Source organism: Mycetomoellerius zeteki, unplaced genomic scaffold (genome assembly GCF_001594055.1).
Source record: "Mycetomoellerius zeteki isolate Tzet28-1 unplaced genomic scaffold, Tzet1.0 scaffold31, whole genome shotgun sequence".
NCBI lineage: Eukaryota > Metazoa > Arthropoda > Insecta > Hymenoptera > Formicidae > Mycetomoellerius > Mycetomoellerius zeteki.
In genome coordinates this window covers 2,271,292-2,297,445 of record NW_017257294.1, presented here as the reverse complement: position 1 = coordinate 2,297,445, position 26,154 = coordinate 2,271,292, and the positions used below count along the sequence as shown (strand labels likewise).

The window sequence follows — 26,154 nt, the reverse complement described above, 5'->3', positions numbered from 1 at the left end:
TCTCTCCTCCTGTTTTTCTGAAATTGAATGTGCAGTTAAAACAGTAATAAGCATATATATATTCGCGCAACGATTTTGATTGTACTAGGTACACCAGTCATTCGCGAATATAATCTGCTGGGTCACGATAAAGAACTAAAATAAGGTTGTGTGCTTGACGAACGGATTACCGAACGTAGATTCTGCTTATAAGCGTGTCACAGAGCTATCTTGCGATCTGCACTGTCCATTACAGCTATCGATGTATGCCATTTGTATTCGCCAATCGCAGCGATTGCAGCACCATCATCTTCGGAGGCTCCGTGGAGCACCTGGATCGGAAAAGAGGATTGTCGCAAATGGATCAGTGTGACGAGAAGACTCGAACAAGTCTGCGGACAGAGCTGGTGAAGGCAGCGAGTGGTCGGGGAAGTACAGTCCGCGGCGTCAGTTACATGGTAGAAGATCGAAGATGGGTCGCTATCGATGGTCGTATCGAAGAGAGCATTAACTTGTCGCGCGAAGAAGTTCGTTCGTCCGTCCGAACGTCGAGAGAGATTGATCCGATTGTAGTAGGCGATAATCGCGGTGGCTAGCGCGGCCTCATGGAGCTGTTGAGGGGTTGCATCAGACCACCGTTGATGTATCCGTGGTACGTAGTGTAAACAGCCGCCGGATTCTGTTGGTGCGGGTCCTGCGGATAAGGTGCTGGTACGTTCACCACGCCGACTGGTAGCTGGCTTGCCTGGTTCATAAAGCCGCCAAGCTGCGCTGCTTGGTTCATATAACCGGTCGCTGGTTGCGCTACTCGATAACTATACTGGGCGGCTGCCATGAGATTCGTGTTGAGGGCAACATTCGGGCTGACGCGGCTCGCCGCACTTTGCATCTGTGGGCAGGTACCGCTCGGATCGAGGGTCTGCCGGTAGAGACTCTCGCTGGGATACGGCTGCGTGAGCGATGGCATATTGTTCGCGGACGAGCGTGAGGTGGATCGGCTAGGCGGTCCGGGCGTGCCAGGAGGCACGGTGTTGACGTTGTAACAATAATTTTTTGCGTAGCCCAATGGTCCAACTTGAGGTGGCGTTGGTAGCTGCCGCGATGTCTGCGGTGGTGTCATAGTATGTGGGATGGGTGGCGGCGGCGTGAGGTTCATCGCCGGTGGCGGCGTGGGTGGTATCATCTCCAGACCGTTGGTCAGTTGTTGCAATTTCGCGAGACTGCATGAATTGGTGGTCTGATGACCACCACCGGAAGTAGAGAGTGGAGCCGGCGCTGGGGTATGCGAATGTGGTGGCATCGGAGGATTTGTTTGTATGTAGAAATTCGTGGCGGTGGTGCAAGGTGTCGGCGCGCCGGAACGGCCGCTACGATGTTGGATCACAGCATAGGTATTCTGTGGGAAGCCCTGCGAACCCGCTACTGCCATGTAGTTACCCTGCGAAATCACTGCCATGTTGTGCGAATGCGCGGCGTGCGGAGTGTGCGAATGCGGATGTACTGCCGGTGGTACGCTCATCGACGACGGCGATTGCTGATACTGCGGTGGCATCGCAACATGCGCCGTGTGTGCCACGGTGCTGTGACTGGTCTGCGACGTCGCAACGCTGTGTTGAGAAGTCTGAGTGGTATGAGAAGTCGGTGGGGTAGCTCGATGTGACCTACTACTCTGTTGCGTCGACCTGGATCTGTGTGTGGTCTGTGAACCGCTGGCGCGCTTGCTGTGTGATTGAGATTGAGTTTGCTGTTGTTGAGGCTGCTGCTGATGCGTAGATTGTTGTTGCTGTTGCGACTGTGCAGACTGAGATTGACTGTGCGCCATACTTTGACTCTGTGCCAACGATAGTTGCATCGGTTGTGGCGTATGTGATTGGGGCAACGGCTGAGGCGTATGGCTTGGTGGCAATGGTTGCGGACTCTGCGTAGGTATACTTTGCGGCGTGTGCGATTGTGGCATCGGTTGCGGCGTATGGCTCTGCGGAAGTGGCTGTGGGCTCTGGGTCGGGATGCTCTGCGGAGTACGTGGTTGTTGAAGAGATTGCGGGGTATGCGGTTGATGCATTGGATGGATATTCGGATGATGGGTCGGTGGTGTATGCTGCGGCATCGAGCAATCGGCATACTGCACTTGCTGCGGCATATTCACCGACACCGATGACGTAACAGGCGTCGTAATCTGCATGGCGACTGAGATCGGTACGTTTGCAGGCGGCGGAATAGATGGTAAAGCACTGGGAGGTCTCTCCACGCTATTTTGCGATGCAAGATCACTGGCTATGGAAGTGGGTGATTCCAGGCCCAATTGACTCACATCTAGATCGCACTGGCTGTAATGCAACGAGTGTACAGAATTAGTCGTCGAGTCCGGTGTGTAGACTCCCATAGATGGTAAATCTGGTTGCGACGGTGGTGTTCTCTTCACTGAACCCGGATTCTCAAGATGCGGCGTGGTTTTACCGCTCTCAGGCGAATGCTGTTTCAGTTCCTCCGTCTGAGTTTGTAACTGCAAGGTTGTATCCTGATGTTCTACAGTGGGTAACGTTTTCTCCTGCGGCGTGAGAGGCTCGGCTTCCGATGTCACCACCGCGTTGATGAGAGTGCATGTATCTTTCTTCTCTGCGGGTAAAGGTTCCGTTTTCGGTCGCGACAGATCAATCTTGACATCCTTCGGCGTTTCGCTAACGAGCTCCTCTTTAGGAAAACTATCGCTATCATCCTTCTTCGGCATGACGCTGCTCTCCGATTTTTCAATTTCCTCCTCTTTTGGTGAAACAACTGGTTCAGGTACTGATTTCGATGCCTCCGGACTGCAAACTGGGCGCTTGTCAATCTCGGAGTCCTTATCACATTCGTTTAAAGTTTCAGTCTGATCGTCGCCGACCGTTGGTGGTAGATCCGCTGCTTCCACCTTCTGCAACGAACTTTCGTCGTTGTCTTTCTCCTGAATCTTGTTGTCCGCTTTCTCGTCCTCACACGATTCTTTCACGGGGTTCTCCGTGCTGGACGAGGCCGATTGCGTCACTGGTTTAGGCGTTGGTACAGTTATTTCTTCCTCCTCCCCTTCATCCTCATCACCGCCCTCATATTCGCCGGAACTCGCGGATACTACTTCCGTTTCCGTGGGAACGGGCAAACCATTGTCCTCTGCGCTCTCCTCGCTCTTATTATCGTTGTTACCGGAGTGCTTCGTGGACGGTGACTCTGGCACAGGCGGCTGTTTATTTTGAACGGGAGAGTTCTTCATCGACTCAGGCAGTGGAGACAATGAAGGTGGCGGTATCACAGGACTTTCGGCTCTATTCTTCGTGCTGGGAGATTCAGGCGTAAGTTGCGGCATCTTTAGGGCTTCCGTCGCTTTACTTCTACTCCGCCTAGATAGTGACGAATTCTTAATATCCCGTACTTCCTCTTTACCATTACACTGCGTCACATCCTCCAGAGCTTTCTTTTCCTTTGCCTGCAACTTAGTTTGTCTGTTGGTAACTTTCAACAAAATATCGTCCACTTTACATTGTTTCTTTGCCGGTTTAGGTGGACTCGACACAGAATCTAACTTAGGAGGCGTTTTTCTAGTGTCCACCAAAGTTTCTTTCAGAGATTCTCTTTCTTTTGCTTTATTATCCCTCTCTCTTACTTTATTCTTCTCTTTTTCGCGCTCTCGTTCACTTTCCCGCTCTTTCTCCTTTTCCTTTTCTTTTTCTCTTAGAGATTCTCGCGTCCTTTTCCTACTGCTGACTTCCACTTTCTCTTCCTCAGCCTCAATCTTCTCGGAATGTTTTCGTTTTCTTAAAGGTGTGATGATTGATTCGGACATAAGCGTTTTAGGTGGTCTGATTCTTCTCCTCGACATCGTCATTATTGGCGTCGATTTCGGCGGAGTTACATTTCTTGCCGAGCCAAGGGCGCGCGCGTTTCTCGGTGTAGACGTTACACTCTTAGCGTCTGTTTCCGAGCGAGAATCTTTCCGATTCTCTGTGCTCTCGACGTTACGGCTTTCCCTTACGGATTCTTTTGGTTCTCTCAACTCTTTCGCCGCCTTAATCTCCTTCGTATCTTTAACATCCTTCTCTTCTTTGGATACATCCTTGTTAGATGTTGCAGTCTTTTGCGAAGCCTTCGGTTTCACAGGTGTTGATTTCAAAGGTGTCGATTTCGAAGGTGTTGATTTCAAAGGTGTCGATTTCAAAGGTGTCGATTTCAAAGGTGTCGATTTCAAAGGTGTCGATTTCCTTTGGCTTACTCTTCTACCCCGAGATTTCTTCTTTATCTTCACTCTTTGTATCTTCTCGACAATAGCTGGCACAGGTTTAGGCTCAACTGCAGGAGACATTTCCGAGCTAGTATCACCGTTCTCCTCCTGGTTCTGATACGGATTAGGGATCTGCGTGACTAATGGTATCCATCTGAGACAGTCGGCATCCAGTTTGATGCGCAAACTCTTTCGTACTTTCGCCATGTGAGCATCTACCTTGCTCCAATCGACTACCACAGCCACTTTACTAGTGTTCGCATCTCCTGGCAAATGAACCGATCTTATAAATCCAAGCAATTGCATTGCTGTAGCGATATCGTGCGCTGATACGCCGGTTTCCTTCGTGATATCGCCCAGCTTGATCTCAGTATCGTTCCGATGCATGTCCAGGTATTCGAGCACTGCGCTCTTCCAGAAGGAATGATACGACACTCGACCGAGGTCCGAAAGCGGTTTCTCCGGTGTTCCCGGAAGACCTTCGACCTTGGATAACAGGTAACTGAATTCTATGAGAAACCTGCCAAAACCTTGTCGTTGATACTGCGGCAGAGTCATAATGCAGGATACGTTGTACCTTTGAGCCGGACAGTGTTTCTCCTTGCTAAAGTAACCTACCAAATGACAGCCGTGTTTGTCGTTTTTGGTCATAGCATAAAAGAGAAATGGCTCGACGTCGTAGTAAAGAGTCTTGTGATCCAAAAATAACTTCGCCAGTAAACACAGATTTTGACAGTATATTTTGTTTACGTTACCATCGATCTGAAATATAAAAATATTCCTTTTAATTTTGTTAATCGAGTGAGAAAAGCTGTAAAATATTTGTTATACTACATACCTCAAACACGGATAATCCATCGCACCTATAAATTTCGGTGGCGGGTGGATGCCTCCACTGACACTTGTCCATGTGCCTGTCCAGCACAGCCCGGCTTTTCGTGTACTTGAGACAAAACTCGCAGAAGAACAATTTCGGTAATCGTGCATATTCTTGAGGGAACGGACTCGAATACCATGTCTCCACTTCGTACCGACCGAATACTATCGCGGCAGGATTTCGTGGTGCGTTACCGGATGCATTCGGCGTGTTAACGCACAACGATTGCTCATTCTCGTCGTTGCTAACCGTCAGCCGAGCCCTCTCACGAGCCTCTTTGATGAGATCCACATCTTTCTGTGTGACTCCTGGGGGTAAGGTTTGGGGTACAACTGGTTCTTCTGTAAAAAGAAGAAAAATGATTACGAGTGTTAACCGAATTCGTCCAAGCGATCTGTGCATTTTAATATTATCTTTCTTGAACAATGTTTTCTTTTTTTTTTTGTTGTAATCAATTTTATAAAAATTCAGTCAATATTTAATTACTAATAATTGTTTTACGAGATACTGCTACCTACAACTGCAATAGTTTATTGTATGAGATAAAATAGGAAAAATGATGTGTCAATGTAACGAACGAATTCGTAAATGAGAAATGTCATGAATAAGACACGATAATTAAATACATCATATATGCGTATAGTTTGAAAATATTATTTTTGAAGTATGTTGAAGTACGCACTGATGCTGCACATTACAAGATAAAAATTAAAATTACGTTGATATTGTAACAATGACTTTTTCTAAATGTACAAAGAGTGAAGGCAATTTTGCTAATGTTTATTAGCCGCGATTTAAATATTAATGATTTTAGTAAACGATGTCAAATGTAATAGGGTTAGTCACGTCTTGTTGGAGAAATCGGTTGGGGTCAAACATAAAAAGAAAGCAAAATTAATCGAACGGCATAGCATGGTGATAACAGCGATCTAATGTAATATGACAAAAGAATGCGAATAATTCATTTGCCGTTAATAATGTAAGTAGTATCCAAAGCAAAGCTGTGGGTTAGATTAGTGGGATGTGTTGGCAGAGTATCAAAGTTGGCTCTTCGACGGCAGGAACTTTCTTGTCTTTTATTTTTTTCGTGAACAGGTAAGGGGGCGGTGGTATATAACAGTGCCTGCTAAGTGTCAGCAGCAGCAGGTAGGCTCCAGTGTGAATGGTACAGGAGAGCGGCTGAGTAAAATAAGCCACCCAGTGCCGTATTTTTCTTCAGTGCCTGGAAATTATACCTCGGTTTTTGTACAAGGAGGGGAAGAAAAGAGAACGAATCGATCACGTAGCGTTTGATTAAACATTGCACAGTATACAAAATGAGTTTCATTTTGCATAAAATGTGCAAGACTGATCACGTGTATGTATTTTTTTTTGAAAAACAAAATTTTGTAACGTCTCTTAACTTGCCGAAATTAAACAAGAGGACTTGTTTTGCGCGACTGATGTCAAAAAGAAGTAAACTATAAATCGGTCAATTAGTCAAAATAAAGAAGAGTCAAAATGTTATATAATGAGAAATTAAAGTTTCTCTGTAAAAGTGCGAATGTTATATGTACATGATGTGATACGTTTGCAGATGCAAAATTATAGTTATGTATCCTGTATAAATATCCTGAAAAATGATAAGATGACTAAATCTAAAATAATAAATAAAAGGATGAAGGCCTCTACAAAAGGATGTATTCTTCAAAATTGTTTTAGTATTTCTTAATTTGATAGCCATTTCCAAATGTAGCATGGACAAAGGAAAAAAATGCCAGAGCCAAGTAATAATATGATTAACATGCAATAACCACAATAGTATCCACAGTGTAAAACAAATGAAAATGAATTTTTTATAAAAAAAATTCTTCTAATAGATGTATCTTCTAATTATTACATTTCTATACATTTCCTGCAATGAATATATCTACACGTTATCATTGGTTTTACACTATGTAGCAGATTAACATCCTGTCAAGAAACCTGATTGTTCGCGATATGTTTTTAAGATCAATCATATTAAATTGTGATTAAATTTTTTATATATAAAATATTTTTTTAATTGAACATGTTTTTAAGGGGATTCTAAAGCCGTCTGTATTATCGACTAAATCGTAATTTTTGTATAACAAATACTTTTTTCTCTTTCACAGATTCGAAAATCCTTTTCCAGGATTAAAGTATACGCATTAATACGTGTTTGTGAGGTGAAATTTATGCCGAGAACGACAAAAAATTTCGAAATTGAAATCTTAAGAAAAATATTTTATCATTCTCGACATAAATTTCACCTCACAAACACGTATTAATGCGTATACTTTAATCCTGGAAAAGGATTTTCGAATCTGTGAAAGAGAAAAAAGTATTTGTTATACAAAAATTACGATTTAGTCGGTAATACAGACGGCTTTAGGATCCTCTTAAACTAGATAATTTTTATAACTTTACTACACATCGGAACAATCACGTTATCTTGAAAAAAAGTTACGGTCATCAAACGCACGGTCATTAACACCACACTCATCATAACACCACACCGCCAACACATCCACGTGATCGTGAGCTAGGATTAGATTAGAAGGAAGTCTTCATTGCGACTTTTTTTAGGGTGCATCGAGGTTAGGAACTTGTGAACGGGTGGGGTAGACTCTTACCCTTCCTGATGGAGCAGGGTGTCGCGCGGGGTGTCGTGGTGGTGTTGGTGGTGGTGGCGCTAGTACAGGTTCGTGGATTGGACTTTGGATTAGGATTTGATTGGACAGGATCAAAACCGAGGCCTGAGGATTTCCCAACGGCGGGTACAGGGTGGCGTATTTGTATGTTCGTATCCGAAGCCATTTGTTTCTTTCGTGACTGTTGCTGCTCGTGTTTCGTTGACGGTGATGATGGATCCGCGGCGCATTTTACAAGTGACGGTGCGTCTCGCATCAGTTTTCTCCTCTCGTGCTCGTGTCTTTTACTATTCACTGCAGTTTTTACCAGACCCGAGGGCGTCATTCTCGGTAATTTCTCGTTAAATAAACTTAACACACTCTCGTCAGAAGGTACAAAGATACCAGGCTTCGGTAATCTCGATATCTCAAAGGTAGCTTCAGTCTTTTTGCGATCCTTGAGTTTACTCATGCCAGTCGAGTCGTCTGATTTGTTTCTCTGTGTTCCTTTCGGAATTTTGTTCGTTTTAGCAGTATCTTCCACGTTAGGCCTTTTTCTCCGATCTGGAGCATAATTCGGTGCCGGTGCACCAGTCGATCTTGCCCTGCTATTTGCAGATGCTGAAAAAAAGTGACTCAAACCATCGAAGAGACCTCTCAATTGACCGCTTCCGGGCTTGACCTTGTTATCCGTGCTTGCAACACCGGCATTACGTTCGGATTTGTCTTTCTTTTTACTATCTGATGAACTGATAGTAGCTGGCTGTTGTATGTGTAAGCCAAAGGTCGGCGTATCGCCCACATTGAGTTTAGGTAAAGACGCGCCAAAAGTATTGGTGATATTACTGAAGAAAGGCGAGTCTACGTTCAGCTTTGCTGCAGCGGCGGCAAAGCCCCACGGCTTGTCCTCGTCGAGGTCACAAGCGAATGGCGCCTTCGCCTTAGGAGAATTAATTCTCCCATTTTGGACGTCGTCCGACGAGGAGGAGTCGCTGCTCTCGCTAGAGCTATTGTCCTCCTCATCGTCATCTTCATCACTACTGCCCTCTGAACTCTCACTGCTATTACCAGCCTCGCTGCTGCTGCTGCTGCTACTGCTACTAGATACGCGCGACGTTTCAATTTTCTTCGGGTTCGCGGTACCGCCCCGAGTAGACCTAATGTTAACATTCCGCGAGGGTCTAGATTTATCACCGCCCCCCACCCGCTTCAATTTACTGTGCTCAGCATTAAATGCGCTCAATCTAAAGAATTTTTGCTTCTCCTTGGAAATTCTGTCGTTCTTTTCCTCGAGCAGCCTACCCTGGCCTGCGAGTGGGGTGGGGGGTTGTGGTAAAGGAGAGGAAATCATAGGTGGTTGACGAGGGGAGACAACACCCGCATTACCGTCCGAGCTGCTGTCAACCTGAGCCACTACCGCATTGCTTTTCTTGCCTGGAGTTGCGTTCGCCAAGCTTTTTCTGGATACCATCGATCTGTAAAGAAGTAATCAACAACATGTATATTAATCCTGTCATATAAAATCATATTACTGCACGATTGTATTTTTTATTTCAAAGTCGAAAATATTGTTACGAGACAATGCGAGTGAAAGAGAGAGAGCATTTATTGATCAAATACACGTAAATTATACTCACTTTCTATTCTCGCGTAACTTGCTGAGCCTCTTCCTCGCGCTGGTCGGCGTGTCGTCGACCGAATTCGCATCTTGCGCCTTGCCTCGTTTACCATCGTCCTTGGTAACCGGTGTGTGTGCCGTTTGACAATGCCGACATTTCCAGGGTGCCTTGACTTTCTTGTCGAGGGCAGGATCGATGCAAGCGGGATGGTAACACTTGACGCAACCGGCGCACTTGACGAGATAATTTTGCGACTCCCGTTCTAGCTGGCAGCCGGCGCAGGTTGGCGAACAGCCGTCGCAGGACCAAGTTATACCTCGATCGACGAGTATCGAAAGCTCCGGTGGCGCACAAGAATTATGCAGAGCCGCACCACAAACGCAGCACCTGCTTAGCTTTTCGTTGGCGTTTCGCTTACTGTTGTTGTTGTTACCGGCCATTGTGGCGCCGAGGCACTCTCTGCATATCGGCAATGGAGCCGGCAACTACGGGAAACGAACAGAAGTCGATAAATCGATAAAATAAAAATATCCAAATAAAAGTATCTAAGTAATTATAACATAACGTAGCGTACAATATTAGAATTTATAGGATTTATATTATTTTCAGCTTTGTCCATATACACGCTTATAAAATCGATATTAAACGTTATTGAGAATTTTTCTTGTCATCTGGAAGAGGAAAATCCTATAAAATATAAATTTAAACGGTGAAACTTCCGTAAACTTCACACGCCAGCTGTATATCAGCTTTCACATATCGGCGGCTCGATACTATCTATCATTGCGTATTGCATATACAAAAGACGAGTGAGTCCCGGCGCGGAACATAATTATTCATTTAGGTGGCAGTAACGCAGAAATACTGGCTAGACACGACGGTACTCTTATGCACCCGAGGGGTGCATCTTATTAAGAGCGTGTTTGCGCCAACCATGCAGCAATGGTAGCGATAATTTTGAAAGAAACGCTCGTTCGCACACAAATATTCTTTATATTCAAGGAAATATTCTGTAACATTCTTGCGTTTTAATCCTAGTCCTACATTTAGAATTATTTCTAAACTTGCAATAAATTGGAGTTACTTGTTATATATTACTTATTATATATGTATATATATATATATATTTAATATAATTACAATTATATAATTAAATTAAAATTAAAAATATATATAAGATATAAACGAACGAATCAATATTAAAATGTCCCCTAGCTTCTAAAAATTTGAGAAATATTTAACTTGTTATTTATTGTGAATTTTGATTCTTCAAAGGATAAAGAAAATTTTCCATCTATGAACAAATAAGCTCTCTTTGAAAGTTCAGTTTCGCGGAGTAATATTTTTTTTAAACGTTCGCTTGAGGAGAGGCAGTAATCTAATGCAAATGCACGCGCGAGGCTGTTGTTTTCTTTAGTCAAGAAGATGGAACGAAATTAGAGAGAAAGTATATACGGGCGAACAGTCTCCGTTTCTCGCACCAGCCGCTGCGACCTGTTGCGCGATTGGACGACTCGCTGTATCGGCGCTTTTACGCGTGCATCCGCAAATGCTTCACGCGCCAATGTCGCCCGTTAATTTCATTCCGCATCGAAGCCGCGCGAAACATGCTCCAGGTCATCGCTCAGGGCAGTATTATTCTATCGTGTGCTACAAACATCGATCCAAATTAATTTAATCGCGAAACAAGGACCAATTTTATCTAAAATCACGTCTTTAAATCTGGCAATAAGATCTTAAGGTCGGAGCACAGAATCTTTTATTTCACGGAAAAGAAGAAAACGAAGGACTTTGATTCATTCATTTTTTTTATGCATTATGCATTATGTAAGACTCTATGCTCCCGCCCTTAAACTGTTCACTTCAAAATTATTTTTCATCCCATTACTTATTAGATAGACATCCGCCATGAAAGTCTTGATATGCACATTTCTACGAATTTGGTTTAATTTTAATCTCAGTTCGATACTATCAAGAAGTTGCTTGATAGTAATACATCTCAGAATATTTCCTGGATAACTTATAATATGAAAAATCGTAGAGTCTAAGGCCCAGTTTCTGTAAGATTCATGTAAGATTAATTTTAATCTCGATTTAACTTACTGTTTGTTTTCCTAATGCTACTTTCTATCAATGTAAATTAACTTTAATCTCAATTCAACTTACTCTTTATTAATTCTCAGAACTAGAAAAGGATGAAGAGTTAATTGAATTAGAATTAAACTACACCGAATTAAAATTAAACTACATTGATAGAAACGGGCATGATTTTTAGAATTAGAAATAGATAGAGTAAATTGAATCAAGGTTAAAGTTAATCTTACATTGATGGAACCGGACCTAAGTAAACAAAATTCCATTTCATTGAATCACGAAGGATCAACGACTTTCCAAGAGGTATTTAGGTCCCTATTCTATAACTCTTAATGACATAACGTTACATTGCCATTGCACAGATGTTGTACATGATAAAAAAAGCTACGCAATGACAATGATAACGATATTATTAACTGTCGTTAACATTAACAGAATAAGAGGCCTTAATTCGAACTCGGACGACGGGTTTATTTTTTTCCGTACAGGCTGACGAAGGCTGACGTCGCTGACGAGTGTCGCAATCGACCCGGGCGGCGGGTCTCGCCCGCTGCAGTGTAATTTTCAAAATGGTCGTTCTCGCAAAACAGCGCGCGGCCAACGATCGATCCGTCTCAGCGGCCGGCGATTTGCGGTGTAACGACGAGGCAGCGAGGAAAAAAAAAAAGCGCGGGAAATGAACCGCCTAGCGACGTACGGCGCCTATGGTCCGACCCCCGTGCGCCAGGGGTAACCCACCCACCTGATGCACGATGGGGACGATGGGGACGTATATCGGCGCGGACCCGCGTCGGCGCGCCGCGATTTTTCGCGCTCGAAACGCGATGGGAGAAAGAAAGGGAGCGCGATTCCGCGGCGGAGGATCAATAAAAGAGAAACGTTATACAAAACGAGTCCGCCGGAAGTCGTCCGAGATAGCCCATCGTCCCGTCCCGGCGCGATCTCGACCTTTCCGCCTCCCCTTCCCGCCCGTTCTCCAGCTATCCTCTCCCCTCGCCGCGCTCTGTCGTCCCACTCCAGCGATCGCCAACCGACATTCCCAACATCGCCGGAACGTGGGCACTACGGCGTGACCCGGCGCAATACTTTTCCGGCTTTGAACGTTCTTGTTTGCGCGCGAACCGAGCGGCGCGTAACGCAAGCGACGCGGTGGGAAGATTCATGATTAGATTCGACGAGTACGCCAATGTCATCCATGTACGCGTCTCAACCTCAGCAATCTGATCTGAACAGTTTACTCCGATTAATCGAGGAATTTTATGTTGATCGCGTAAACAATCTGTCACTGGTCCATAAAGCGTACTAGGCTTAGATTAACTTTAATCTCAAGTCAATTTACTTTGTCTTTTTCTAATCCTAAGAATAAGAATAAGATAAATAGTGAGTCAAACAATGAAATTAATCACATATTGATGGAACCGAGTCTTAGAGATTTAAAAACTGGAGTGCGAAACACAAAAATCTTGCAAAACCATCAGAGAATTTGATGGTAAATGCTTGCGTCCGTATTTGCAGCGATTTATTCGATGATGAATTATTCTATATTACGTTCCGATTATCTCATTGCGATAACGTCGCTCGGCGATCACAACATGACATCGGGAAAGCTAAATTTACTCGAGTACTTGAGGGTATTCGACTTATGTTCAAGCTACAAGATCGTAAAAAATGTTCGCAAAACTGTTGCTGCAATATGACATAAAAAATATGATATCAAAAATAAAATCATAATCATACGAAGCTAAGAACCTAAGTTAATAAAACTCATTATTTCCTTCTAGTTGATACCGCTAACGTCAAGTAAATTCAATCGGAATTAACTCTTTCACCTAACTTTAACCTTAACTCCAAGAGTCCTAGGACTAATAGTTGTTATATAGTTCTGAAATAGATAGTTAATAGCTGGAATAGTTTCAGTTAGTCTGATTAGACTATAGATATAGAATATATATAAAATAGACTAAGCATTGCAATAGTCAAATGCGCAGTCTGCAAGAAGTACTACATAAAAGACCTGTTTGTTTCTCTTACATCTCACTGGTAATTTTGTCTCCCGCTGGAATTAAATCACCAATGAGATGCTAGCAAGAGAGATAAAACAGGAGGTACTACCTCTCATTTTACAGCAGGCGCGCATTTGGATCCATTCCGTAAGTCTGTTCGCGTAGTTTAAAATTCCCCAAAATTCTTATACTTAAAATGAGATAAACATATATTCGTACGTTCTCAAGAGAGAAAAAATGAAGAAGCCAAGTGCAAAAAATGCAAGCAACGCGAACAGACCTTTATTTATTGATGGATTAGACAGAGAAGAATGATTCATAAAACTAGCGTTATCCAATGTTTATGATTAGATTTCCATCTTCTAATAAACCGTATCATCAGGAAAGACGTAGAATATAGAGAGCTATAAAGTTGCAATTCAGCCATCATTACATCTCCGTCGGTAATTTTGGCGAGTCACAAGACGTGTTTTCCACAGAATGACTCATTATCGAATGCACGACTTATAAGCTGGTCGAAGTGACTCACCTTGGGCGTGAGCGATTCCGCGGGCGACGTATTACCGGCATCGTTGTATTTTTTTAAATGCGGTCTGTCCGTTTGCCGAAAGAGTTTGCCATCTTGGATCACTAGCCCCCGTTCAGCTGCTCGCTTGGCGGAAAGTTTAAGGGCAATTCTAAGATCACCCTCGGCACTCTCCTCGACGGCGTGACTTTGTCTAATGTATCTCTCGATACTCCTCAGGCTCGATCCTTCGCGCTCGCCGAGCTCGCGCACAGCCTTGCTCAAGACCTTGCTGAGATCTGCTGATCTGGTGACCGTAAGCTTCTTGGATTGGATAACACCTGGATCCTTGTACGAGGATTGACCCTTGTTGAAGATTTTGAGAACATCGCCGCGTTTGACGGCGATTTCCAAATGTTCGGCGATCTCCTCCTCGTGATAATAATGATGCTGGCGTATAGCGTGACATATTCGCTCGACGCTCGGTCGCTGTTTCTGACTGCGGATCTTCCGGATCGCATCTAGAAACCAGGTTGACCATGTCTCAGTCGTCTCGGGCTCGTCCATCGCGTCTCCGTCGGCGGCGCGAACGGCGCGGACGGCGACGACGACGACGACGTCGTCGACGAAGACGAAGTCACGGCCGGTGCTTCCTTCTCCTCTTCCTCCTCCTCCTCCTGCCGATTGGCGACGTCGCGGTCAACGGCAGACGTTTACATTCTGTTGCAACTCTTCGATTTCTCGGCTTGGACGCTAAGCTCCTCTCCGCCTCCTCACGTTCTCACCGCAAGCTATTGCGCTGATCCTGAAACAAGAACACGGTTAAACGGGGTTACAGAAGTCGTTGCGTGGGAGTCTGCCGAGTTTTGGCCGCCGGCATTAAACGATTTTTCCGATATGCCGCACCGTAAGATATATCCGATATCCTTTAACTCGTCGAAAGCCATCGGACGACTGGCGTATACGTCGTGCAAAAAGTTGATCGAATTACTCGCCACCGTTTACCGTAAAAGGTACTTATATCCAGAGGGATAAGACGCAGGATTGTAATTAAGCTGTATGTGCAGTGTAATTTAATTTCAGTAAATTTTATTTTTGACCGATAATCTACGTAAAGCGGCTTCTTGGACCTCCAAGTTGAAAATTATACATGTATCAATCATACAAAATAACTATTATTGCGGATATGAAAATTCATCCTTAGAACAGGCAAAGATCCACTTGTTGAGTCAATGTTGATCAATTAAAATACTATACGTCATTAAAATTCTACGTCATATATAAATAATAGAACTAATTACATTATCACTAGAAATATCAAATATTATTGACCATTTCTATTTTTTCAAATTAATATTATATTTTTTGTGTAAAACATAAGATTCTGAAAATTTTGTACTTTTCAATAATTATGTCCTTTACATTGATAAAATATTTGATTTTCATCACTTTATTTTCATGCAAATTTATTCTTTTGTGAATAGAGAAACGTTTGATATTTCTAGCGTTAACAAGTTTTGTTTTAGATATAATTCTGCGTCTTATTAACTGCAATAAGCTTTGTGTTAAATTAACACAAATTTTCCAATTATGTAGCAGTTGTTTTTTTTTTACTAGCGCTTTAAAAACACGTGACAGTCAACGTGTTAACAAGAATATTACGCGCTTGTTCAATTAGATTCGCGCTCCATTATCGGGAGCGCGCGTGAAGATCATCCTCGCGTGCTCGCGGAACTCGAATTATATCGGCTTCGGGATTTATTCAGCGCGTCTTTGTTCGGCGCTAACGCGGTGTTGTATAACTATCGGGTCATGCGATTTTCGACTCCGGTCGTAAACGACTGTCCGGTTTCCCCCTGAGCGATGAACTTTCTCCTGTGCGCGCAAAGCTCACACGTGCGTGAATGCGTGCATACACGTGGCAACGCACACACGAGCGAGTTCGGAGCAAATATTTAAAATCGCCGTGCCCCGACAGCGGGTATTGCGCAACGCGCAAACAACTCACAGGCGCGCGCGGCTTATTAAAGTCGGCCGCGTGAATACGCTGAAACGCACAGCGTCGGTGAACCGTTGCGCTGAGATCTACGGAATACAACAATAAGAATAGAGCAAATATATTGATCCTGAGGTAGTCCTCCCGCCAAGAAGTTCCAAAGGTGTAGCATACGGTATCTCAGACCTGGGCTTTTTCACACGTACAGATTCGATCGCTTTAAAGAACTCTCCTTGATAAAAGTGTCGAAGAGATCGTCATTTGCTTCAAATTAATAAATAATAATAATAATAATAATACGCTGCCGATAATAAATAATGAGTTCATTTATCATTTTGATCGTCTTTATTTCTTCTTGTTTATTATTCTTTTAACATCTCAGATTTTTATTTTGTTGTGTCCCTTTAAACTTACTTGGCTGTGTTCAGCAGAAAAAGCAGCTTTGCAACTGTTGCAAATTTTTTCGTAATAAATTCTTTGCGATGTTTCAAATCGATAATCAATTTAACTGTGACATTATTATTTCAGTTTGAGTTTATGATTGTATTTCAATATTTTCAAGTCCAACAGTAAATGGTGCGTAGTTCATTGTACTGAAAGATCTATTTAAAATTTATATATAAAAATATTATATTGGACATCAAGGTCTAATTTCGATTGTATATAAATACTGAGATGATAAAAGAATAATAAACAAGAAAAAATAAAAATAATCAGAATGAGATAAACGTATTATTTATTATTGGCAATGTTTCTAATAGTTTTAAACTACTTCTAAAATATCCATCTCTTTTTCTCAAAACTGATAAATGTATTGCAGAAATAATATTTTATAAAAATGTGAGTACATTAATTAATTAATTTCTCAACAAATACGTATCCAGTAATATGTCTATCTAAATTATTTACAGATTTATAGATTAGCTCTTGTGTTTCATTTTTGCTCTAATTCTTCTGTGGTTAAAATTAACTTCAAAAAACTAAGTAAGCATAAGGCCCTGCGCACAATGGAGGAAATATTAGGAATAGGAATAAATATTAAGATTTCAATCTATCAGAAATCGTGTATTTCAGTGTAACTGGTATCTGAGGTTGAAATCTTAATATTTATTCCTGTTCCTAACATTTGTTCTATTATTCGTAGGCCCTTACAACGTCTCAAAGTAAGATGCATATAACATTTCGAAATAAATCTGTGTCAGATAAAAGGCACAGTAACCCGGAAAAGGATAAACTTTTAAAGATCCAAGAAGTACTTATAACCTTCTTCGAAACGTCGTGTCACAAAATTAGTTGACCGTTGAACTTACGGAAATAAAAAAAAAAGGAAATTGAAAAAGAGAGAAGGTCGAATGACTCTCGTTAGCTTCGAGAGTCTCTGCCATAATCTGCCATGGCTTAAGCGTGAGAAACAATGCGCTTGGTGGTCACGTGGCCTAAATGTTCCTAATAGAATAAAACATGTATACGGCGTTTATTTAATGCGCACGGGGTACACGAAGTGTAATTCTCCGGTAAGCATAGCGGAAAGTTCGACCGTAGGTCGGTCGAGAGATCCATTGTTCGAGAGGAGACAAAGACCACCCACCGTTTTCGTGCAATATCCATATCGCGTAAGCACGCTTCGATCGCTGACGGAAATCGCGTTAAAAGATCATGTTCATTTCACAATTGGATAACAGCCGCACAATTCGGATTACACACCTTTTACCTATAGATGTATCTATAGATATACTCCCCTACTTATGTCGTTAGACATAATCAGATTATAACTGAATCTATAATCTGATTAACCACCCCGTTCAAAAATACAGCTTTTCTAAAATTGTAAATAAGAAGATTGATCGATTGACCTATAACAAACCACAAATAGCTGGCTGTGTTCAGCGGAAAAAGCATCTCTGCAACTATTGTCGGATTCTTTAATATGATTTTTGACATATAGATCCAGTGAGGAACTCTACGGGCAAGATCAATCATATTAAAGAATTTTACAACAGTTGCAAAATTACTGAATACGGCCACTGTCTTGACCTTTTTAAATTTTTTGGAGTAAATCTTACTCCAAAGAATTTAGAGAGTAAGAAAAAGAATACTAATTCATTTTTCGATTCGTGAATCGAATTAACGACAAAAATACTGGAGATTCTAAGTAATTTTTTTACACAACAATAAGTCACCTACAAGAACTCTGATGGAAATTCCCGAAACGAATGTCATGCATCAGATATCGGTTAAATGTCAACGGACGTGAAAGTTCAACAGAAAATGTTTCCGACACCGCGAGCGCAAAAAGGATTAATTATGCGAGAATTAAACGACAGCTGTGTCACCGATGTAGTCGCGATACGAGTTGACCTAGGCCAGTGATAATAAATACCGGCGGTTTAAGCACCGACACTCGTCGAGGAAGGTGAAAGAAAAAAAAAGGGACACCACGGGACCTCCAGTAAAACCGGCTTCGTTAGAAATCCTCGCTACCGGGATATTCCTCACCACGTGACGCGTTTTATTCTCAAAAGTGATGTCTATACGATCCTCAGGGCCGGATCCATGGTTTCCCGCCAAAACTTTACCAACTTCTGACAACCAGTCCTGTCGACTGTTGATGTTCGACTGTTCTCGAAACGATAAAATAAGGCACACACTAATGCACTACTGCAGGACTTTTTTTCAGCCTTGAATAACCGGAAGATCACCACTTTGAAAAGCGCTGAAGGATTCTGAAAACTCGTCTCGACACGAGTGAAACATTCTTTAGAAAATTCGTATTAATTTTTCTATTGATGCATGATTTTTCATTTTTTTTACTTTATCGCATTTTACAAAAAAATGCTCTAAAAATGTAAAAATGAAAACAAGATAAAATCTGCGTAAAACTGTTCTTTGTTGTTAAAGAATGGAATTTTTGAGGAATCATAACAAAATTCGCATAAAAGTATGAAAATTTTTACAATTACAATTCGAAATAGAGAGAAGATCTAAAATAAAAATTAAGTAAGAGGAATCCTATTTTCAAAGCGTATCTTAGTATCTGAATATTTTGCGATGTGAATTTATATATATACGTTTCCAATTCTGCAACCTGTCGAAATCTTTTTCTTGAAACGCAATTATGAACAGTACTATAATATAATGTCACATATTAAATTGACAAGCAATTTAACAATAATGATAATAATAAGCATCTTATAAAAATATTAACAAAACTAAAAAATTTTTCAATTATTTAAAATTCGATATAAGTATTTAAAAGACTGAGAAAAAAAATTGTTTCAAAAAAATATTAGTTGACTCAACTAAATGCAGCAGTCAAGCAAATTTATTATTATATGTAAAATATTTGTTAAGCCATATAAATAACATATTTTAAATAACATATCTTAAATTAAAATCCTGTTAAAGATCTTAAATATATAAATACATGAATTAAATAAATAATCATTACAAACTAAACACATTTAGTCAAGTTAACAACTTTTTTTCTCAATGTACATTGACAGAAAGGCTAACATACAATAATGACAGCTTTTTTTTCGCAAGCCAAGCACATGGAACGTAATGATGAATGAAACTCACGATTCCGAAACATCCTGTACAATTATGTATATCTTTTTTTGTAAATAAATTGTATCAGATAAATATTCGAACTGTTCAGCAAATTCTATTATGAAATATGATGATACTTAAAGAGAAAAAAGGAGACCAGTTACGCGTTAAAAATGTAAATATACAGTCATATTATTATCGCCGGAAGAATGACGCGACATGACGCAATTCGGCGGTGCACTCCAAGGCTCCCGTTGTATCGACGTCGATTAGCGCTAACATCCATTATCTCAGTCTTTTTCGTCGCTATATTTCAAGATACAGTCGCTAATATAATCGAGGGAAAAAAGTAACGAGTCATTGGCTGCGTTCAGCGGGAAAAGTAGCTTTGCAACTGTTGTAAAATTCTTCAATATGATTGATCTTTTACTCTTAGTTCATCACTGGATCTAAGGCCCGTATTCATAGTCAGGCCTTGTACTTAAGGCTTCCTTTAATTTATCTTTAGATGCTCAGTAGCCAATGAAATAATTCGTAGAGCATCTGAAGATACATTTAAGGAAGCCTTAAATATAAGGCCTGACTATGAATATGGGCATAAATGTACAAACCAATCATATTAAAGAATCTCATACCAACTGCTTTTTCTGCTAAACGCAATCATTAATTTATATTTCAGCAATATTTACTAATGCCAATCGCAACGAAGCAAATCTCGCTTATCTCGTTCATGAAAGTTGTCGTCTTATATCATATGTCTTATATCACATCGCATGTATTGGCTCCAGAGATTAAATCATAATTTCTGGAAAGGAGAAACGCAGCTGCGAAATTGGAAATCTTTCGAACACAGACGGTGGAGTGCACAAGTCAAAAAAAGAGACGCACGTCGAGCAGCGTCGACAGAAACGATCCTCGACTTCGCGCGTTGCACGCCGAAACGTCAATGGAACGCCGCGTGTTTATCGCAGTTTTATCATGCGGCTTCAATGAGAGATACCATAGTACTCGCATCTTTACTACGTGGCACGGAACTTTTAATATTCCATTGACGTTCACGGTTCTTTCCGCGAGACGGAGGGAGGGATGAGGTTTTCTACGAGTGGCGACACACTTTCGGAGCGAGGTAACTCGCGAAAACCACGCGTGCGTTTCTCGCGAAATGTCGCGGGAGAGATCGCTACGCGGTGTTTAATATTCTTTTAGAAAAAATACAAAGGACAAATCTGAAAATTTTAGGACTCTATTCCTCGATATTTCCAAACTAGATTGTGACTGTCAGAAGTCTGCGCGTTAATTTCTGAAATTTTCTTGCGCAATATACCTTAGGCGACTCCCAGAAGTAAAGCACAATCATAACATTAAAATGACGTCACACACAAAATAGCTACAACTTTGATTATTAAAAGTCACTTTTCAATCACGACTCATTTTTGATGAGGTGACTTTGATGAGGTGACTTTGTTGCTCCGTTCGGGCTAATATTGCACGAAACTGAATTTGTCGGTTATTCTCACACATAAAAATTCGCTCTTTGATAGAATGGAATGCTAATTTATTAGAAAAGAATTTCCGGTATATAACAATAAAGGACTGAGTTTTGAAAGAATACATAAATCTAAAGAACAGGTACCTGAAATGAAGGTCTATCCTTTACAATAAAGACTGGTCACCGTAGAGATCGCGGGAGAGACGGAAAATTCCATGCAGTAGAGTCTGGTTGCATCACCGAAATTCTGATTGGAAATGTACAAACTAGAATTTTCTGATTGAATCTTTTATAATTATAATGAAGTAACTAGAATTCTAGTTGAATTCTAGTTAGAATTTCGCGCAAATTAAATAGAAGAAGTGATCAGCACGACGAAGTATGACGGTTTCAACCAATTTGAAGCCCTTTTCTCAATGCGACACGCAACTCGGAGGGAAAACCTACGTTGTCTTCGATTTCGACGAGAGCCAGTTCTCCAACAATGTGCGAAAATAATCGTGACGCTTCGTGACGACGGGACGGCATAAAGGACGCTTCCAAACCTGTTTCAAGCATCCGGACGGAATCTCGAATGGAAAAATTATTTCCTGGAACGCGTAGGATCCAGTAGGTAGGCCTTTCGTAGATAAGTTAAGGATCGATCACTGTATAGGACAGAACGACGAGAGAAGAGAGACAGAGACAGAGACAGAGAGAGAGAGAGAGAGAGATAGAAAGCGATGGAGGAAGGAGGCCGCGACGCGCATTTCGCTCTCCTCTCCGCCGTCTTTCTCCGCTCGCGCGCGGCTATCTTATTAGGCGAAATGAAATACCGGCTGAACGAACGAACACGTCCGTCTGTTTGTCCGCCGTTCGTCCGGTTAAAACGATGGGGCCGAGGGCGAAGAGAGGCCGCCGGCTGCGCGTGTTTGTCGGGGCCCCTCTCACCCAACGAACAAACGAACGAACGAACGAGCGAACGAAACGAGCGTGTGAGCGAGCGAGCGACGGCGGCCGAAGGTGAGGACGCGGAGAAGAGTGGAGACAGAGACAGAGAGAGAAAGAGAAAGAGGAAGAGAGAGAGCGAGCCAGCTGCCGTCGCTACCGAGGAGCGGTTTGTCGTCAACGACCCTAACTGCTGCCGCCCGTCGCTCGGCGAAGCGTGCACGCGCGAGAAACGTATTCGTTCGCCGTCGTCCGTCCCGGCGAAGCAATCGGAGGCGAAAAGGCAGAAAAAAAGAGAGATGTGTGGCGAAAGAGAGAGAGAGAGAGAGAGAGAGAGAGAGAGAGAGAGAGAGAGACGAAGAGACAAAAACGAATGGACGGATGGGCGAGAGCGGGTGGATGAGCGATCGATCGGTTGGTCGGTCGACCCTGGCGAGACGCAAATTGGCGCGCGATGGAAAATCGCGGGAACGCGATAAAAGCGAGCTTGTGGGAATCGCGCGAGTCACCGCCGATCCGCCGCCACCGCTGTCGAGCGTTGAACGGCACTCCGCCGTCCGACGGGTAGCCATTTTGAGCGACTGTACTCGCACGGGATGTTCACGGCGAGCCGTATCCGCGCGAAATGACCTCCGCGATCGAGCGGATGACGCGCGGACGACGTCGGGGCGTTCGTCAGCGACAGCGACGGTCGGGAACGACCTCGTTGCCGACGGCCGTCGCCACAGCGACGCGACAGACTTCCGACGGGCCGAGAGCCACGAGTTGGTCGAGATTCGGATGACGCAGGCGAGTAAACGCCTCGAATGAACGTCGTACGGACTGCCGACGGACGTGGCGCACGTCGCGCGGTCGTCGTCGAAGACGGACGAACCGGAGCGCGCGGTCACGTCGAAGGCCCGTGCGACGGGCAGCCATCTTGAGGCCAGAGAAGTCGGACGGGCTGCTTCTCGGGTTCCGTTCCGCTCCGTCCGCGATCGGTACTCTCGCGCGCCGTCCAGGCGTTTCCGACGCGCGTGTCCTTCTCCTCCACCGTCGTCACCGTCGCCGTCTTCGTCGCGATCGTCTCGTTTCCCCGCGCGGTTCCGGGCACGGCCCGTGGAAAAAACGTTCCGATACCGCGTACGATACCTCGTACGTCGGTACAAGATGCAGGAACATCCCGATTACTCAGTTTCCTCCTCGTCTCGTCGTATCGCGCCTTCTCGCGCTGCTAAACCGTGCAGGCGGCCTCGCGGCGGCACCGCTCTCGGTCCCCGTATGCATCGGACGACGGTGACGACGGCGCGTGATTTTTCCACGCACGTAAGGTCGGCCGCGACGGCCCTCAGGCGGGCAGACGTTTACCTGTACGCGGCGATCCCATCGATAAATCCAGAGAGCACGAGGTAGTCGCAGGTCCACCGGGTCTACCGTAACACGGGATACGTAATCACGATCACCAATTATCTCGCGACAACGGCGTCACATTTCACACAAATCAACAAAGGTTACCCACTTGACAAAGATGGCGGTCGCGCGGGGGTTACACACTACGCGCACGCGGTGGGGAGTACACTGCGCGCACACCGCCGCGCTCCTCCGGCTCGTTACGGCGGAAGCACGAAACACGAAACGCCGTAAGCGGCACGCGTTCCCCTCGGCCAATCCCAATGCGGCGTCTCACTCGACACACACCGATGTACTCGCACACCACGCGCTCTTACGATCCGATCACATGGCGTCGCACTGGCCGCACCGAGATCCGTCCGAACTCCGGCTACGATCCGAATGCGTGACGTATGTCTCTGCGCGCGCGTGCGCGCGAGCGCACACATGGAAGGGCGAGCGCACGTATGCGCGTCGCGAGATGTACGTGTGTTATTAATGCGTACATATGCTCCGGCCGCGACTCGAGTAGCGTTCTCGTCCGATCGGGCGCGTTAATAGTCCGATCGTACGACCTGCGAAATTAGGAAACGACGTAGGGTCTCGGCACTAATTCTAACCTTACCCCGCGGACGATTATGCTCCAAACCACGTGCCGGACTGGCAAACTCATAATGACGTAATATCCATTCGACACCGAGAAAGAAAGGATATGAGAAGGGGAGAAAAGATTGATGATTATTTCATATAATATATGTATACATCATAGACCAAGTATCGTGTCCGTAGATTAAAGCCGAAAGTTGACAACTTAAAAAGCCATCGGCTTTTATAGAAGTGATAATAGTATCGTAAGGATATCATATCTTTATTTGTCACTTAATCAAGGAACACATCGAGTCAACAAGTTAAAATGATTTTATTTATATGACGTCATTAAAATCAAAATGATTTTTTATTATAAAATTTGACTGTTTATTCAGAATTAAAATAGTCATTTTGATTTTTTTGTGAAATTTTACGTATTCTTTGGATATAGTTCATTTTTTAAATAACAAATGATGTTATGATGAACGTTCCTAAACGAATCTAAAGTGTAAATGAACAGTGTAAGTTTAGCTGAAAAGAATACACTTTGACACAAAATGAGAAACTGAATATGAATTTATACTGTATTTATTTTGTATACAGGATGTACTGGGCGTGTATTTGAAATACTTTTATTTAAAACACAGTTTTTGCGATACAAGTATATTTTGTATTTGAAATCGAAAGATTGAAATAAAATTTTATGTATTTTGTAATTCAATTAATAAAACTGATTGTCAATTATAATATTTGAACATACAAAATACTTTCAATCTTTTAATTGTTATCAATAATAAAATACAAAGCACTTTCATGTGCTCTGCTGAAACACAAAATTGTTTTACAAATACTGTTTTTCAAATAAAAGTATTTCAGTACATGCCAATCCTATTTATATATTTATAAACTTATTTACTGCCAACTTCCAGCTTCACTTCCTATTATATAAATATAGTAAAAGCATAGAAATGCTTGGTCTATAATATGTTGTTGAACTATTCATATAGATAGAATACAAGAGACTGTGGCTGTTTTAACAATGAAAGCAATTTTGTAAGTGTTGTAAGATTCTTTAATACAATTGATTCTTGCACTTGATTCCTCAATAAATTTAAATGTATAAATCAATCACCATGGCTGCGTGCAACAGAAAAAACAGCTTCGCACAATTGTCGTAAGATTTTTTAATAGTTAATATCTTTTATTATTAATATTTAATATATTTAATATTTAATATCTATAATATGATTGGTTTATACATTTAGATCCAGTGAGGAACTAACGGCAAGACCAATCACATCAAAGAATTTTTGCAGCAGTAGCGAAGCTGCTTTTTCTGCTGAATGCAGCAATGTTCAAAAGTTTGTTCGCATCGTATGCTCCAATATGCTTCATTGGAGCATGCGAGGCGGACGAACCTCAAGACAATAGTTCCGTAAAGCATCACGTGGATCAAGAAATAAAGTATTAGGAAAACATGATCTGCATTGTATTTCTTTTCGCAAAAAAGAATAACGCTAATACACTCACAAGGATATTTCACGGTATCACGACTCTCGATGTCCTTTGTTTTTCGAGACTGAAAACTTTCACACATCGCACGTGCAAACGGAAAAACGTGATACTTCTCGAATGTCGAACGGAGAAAGATCCGTAGGTCCCCGGCCGGTTGCGAGATGCAACTTGACATGCGCCCGACTGTACTGCACAAGCACACTGTCGGTCGCAGGTACCTCGTATATACATGTATGTACATACGTACACTCGTTTACTAAAAAGTTGCAACACTTTTTTCTCGAACTCACCATTGCTCGTAGAGCGGTTGAACGTAAATAGTTAAATTCATAAGTAAAAATCAATCGCTCGATAAACAGGCTGTATTCCGAAAGCCTGCATCGAAAAAGAAGTGTTGCGTTCTTTTAGTTGCTTTTAGTAAACGACTGTACGCGCGATCGGTGTGTGTACGCATCCGCGCGCGAAATACGAATCTGTACGAATCTACGACGCGTGCGTGTGCGTGCACGACTCGCGTATCACGCGCGATACTTTAACGGAGATACTAGGCGATACCGCGTGACGAAAAGCGAGACCCGAGGTTTGTACGCGTAGCATGTTCCAATATGCTCCTACCATAGCTCTTACTCGCTCCAACGCGCTTGATAGAGCGAGTAGGAGCTACGGTAGGAACATGTTGGAGCATGTTGGAGCCTGCGACGCGAACAAACCTCCGGTTCGCGCGGTAACAGCGAATATATGCGATCCCGTCCAGCGTCGGTCC

General features: G+C 42.8%; 1 protein-coding gene across 4 annotated transcripts; it reads right to left on the bottom strand.

Moving 5' to 3' along the window:
- Window positions 1-557: 557 nt before the first annotated feature.
- On the bottom strand, window positions 558-25,452 carry enok (histone acetyltransferase enoki mushroom). 4 transcript variants are annotated; one of them, XM_018451239.1, is made up of 6 exons: window positions 25,407-25,452; window positions 13,984-14,764; window positions 9,376-9,842; window positions 7,742-9,213; window positions 5,067-5,446; window positions 558-4,990 (listed from the first exon to the last, which is right to left on the bottom strand). In XM_018451239.1, exons 2-6 carry the CDS (start codon window positions 14,524-14,526, stop codon window positions 572-574), a joined length of 7,281 nt encoding a protein of 2,426 aa, XP_018306741.1. In that variant the 5' UTR covers window positions 14,527-14,764; window positions 25,407-25,452; the 3' UTR covers window positions 558-571. The 4 variants fall into 4 exon arrangements, with proteins under 4 accessions (XP_018306741.1, XP_018306740.1, XP_018306743.1 ...); XM_018451238.1 differs by lacking the exon at window positions 25,407-25,452 and adding an exon at window positions 23,268-23,518; XM_018451241.1 differs by lacking the exon at window positions 25,407-25,452 and adding an exon at window positions 23,268-23,515 and having other exon boundaries at window positions 9,125-9,213.
- Window positions 25,453-26,154: the final 702 nt, after the last annotated feature.

Excerpts from the sequence above, each read along its gene's own strand:
- enok (XM_018451239.1), bottom strand. The coding sequence starts at position 14,526 with ATGGACGAGCCCGAGACGACTGAGACATGGTCAACCTGGTTTCTAGAT. Across the intron at positions 9,843-13,983 it reads CGGAATCGCTCACGCCCAAG|TTGCCGGCTCCATTGCCGAT; the intron begins GTGAGTCACTTC and ends CGTTTCCCGTAG. Across the intron at positions 9,214-9,375 it reads AAGTTACGCGAGAATAGAAA|ATCGATGGTATCCAGAAAAA; the intron begins GTGAGTATAATT and ends ACTTCTTTACAG.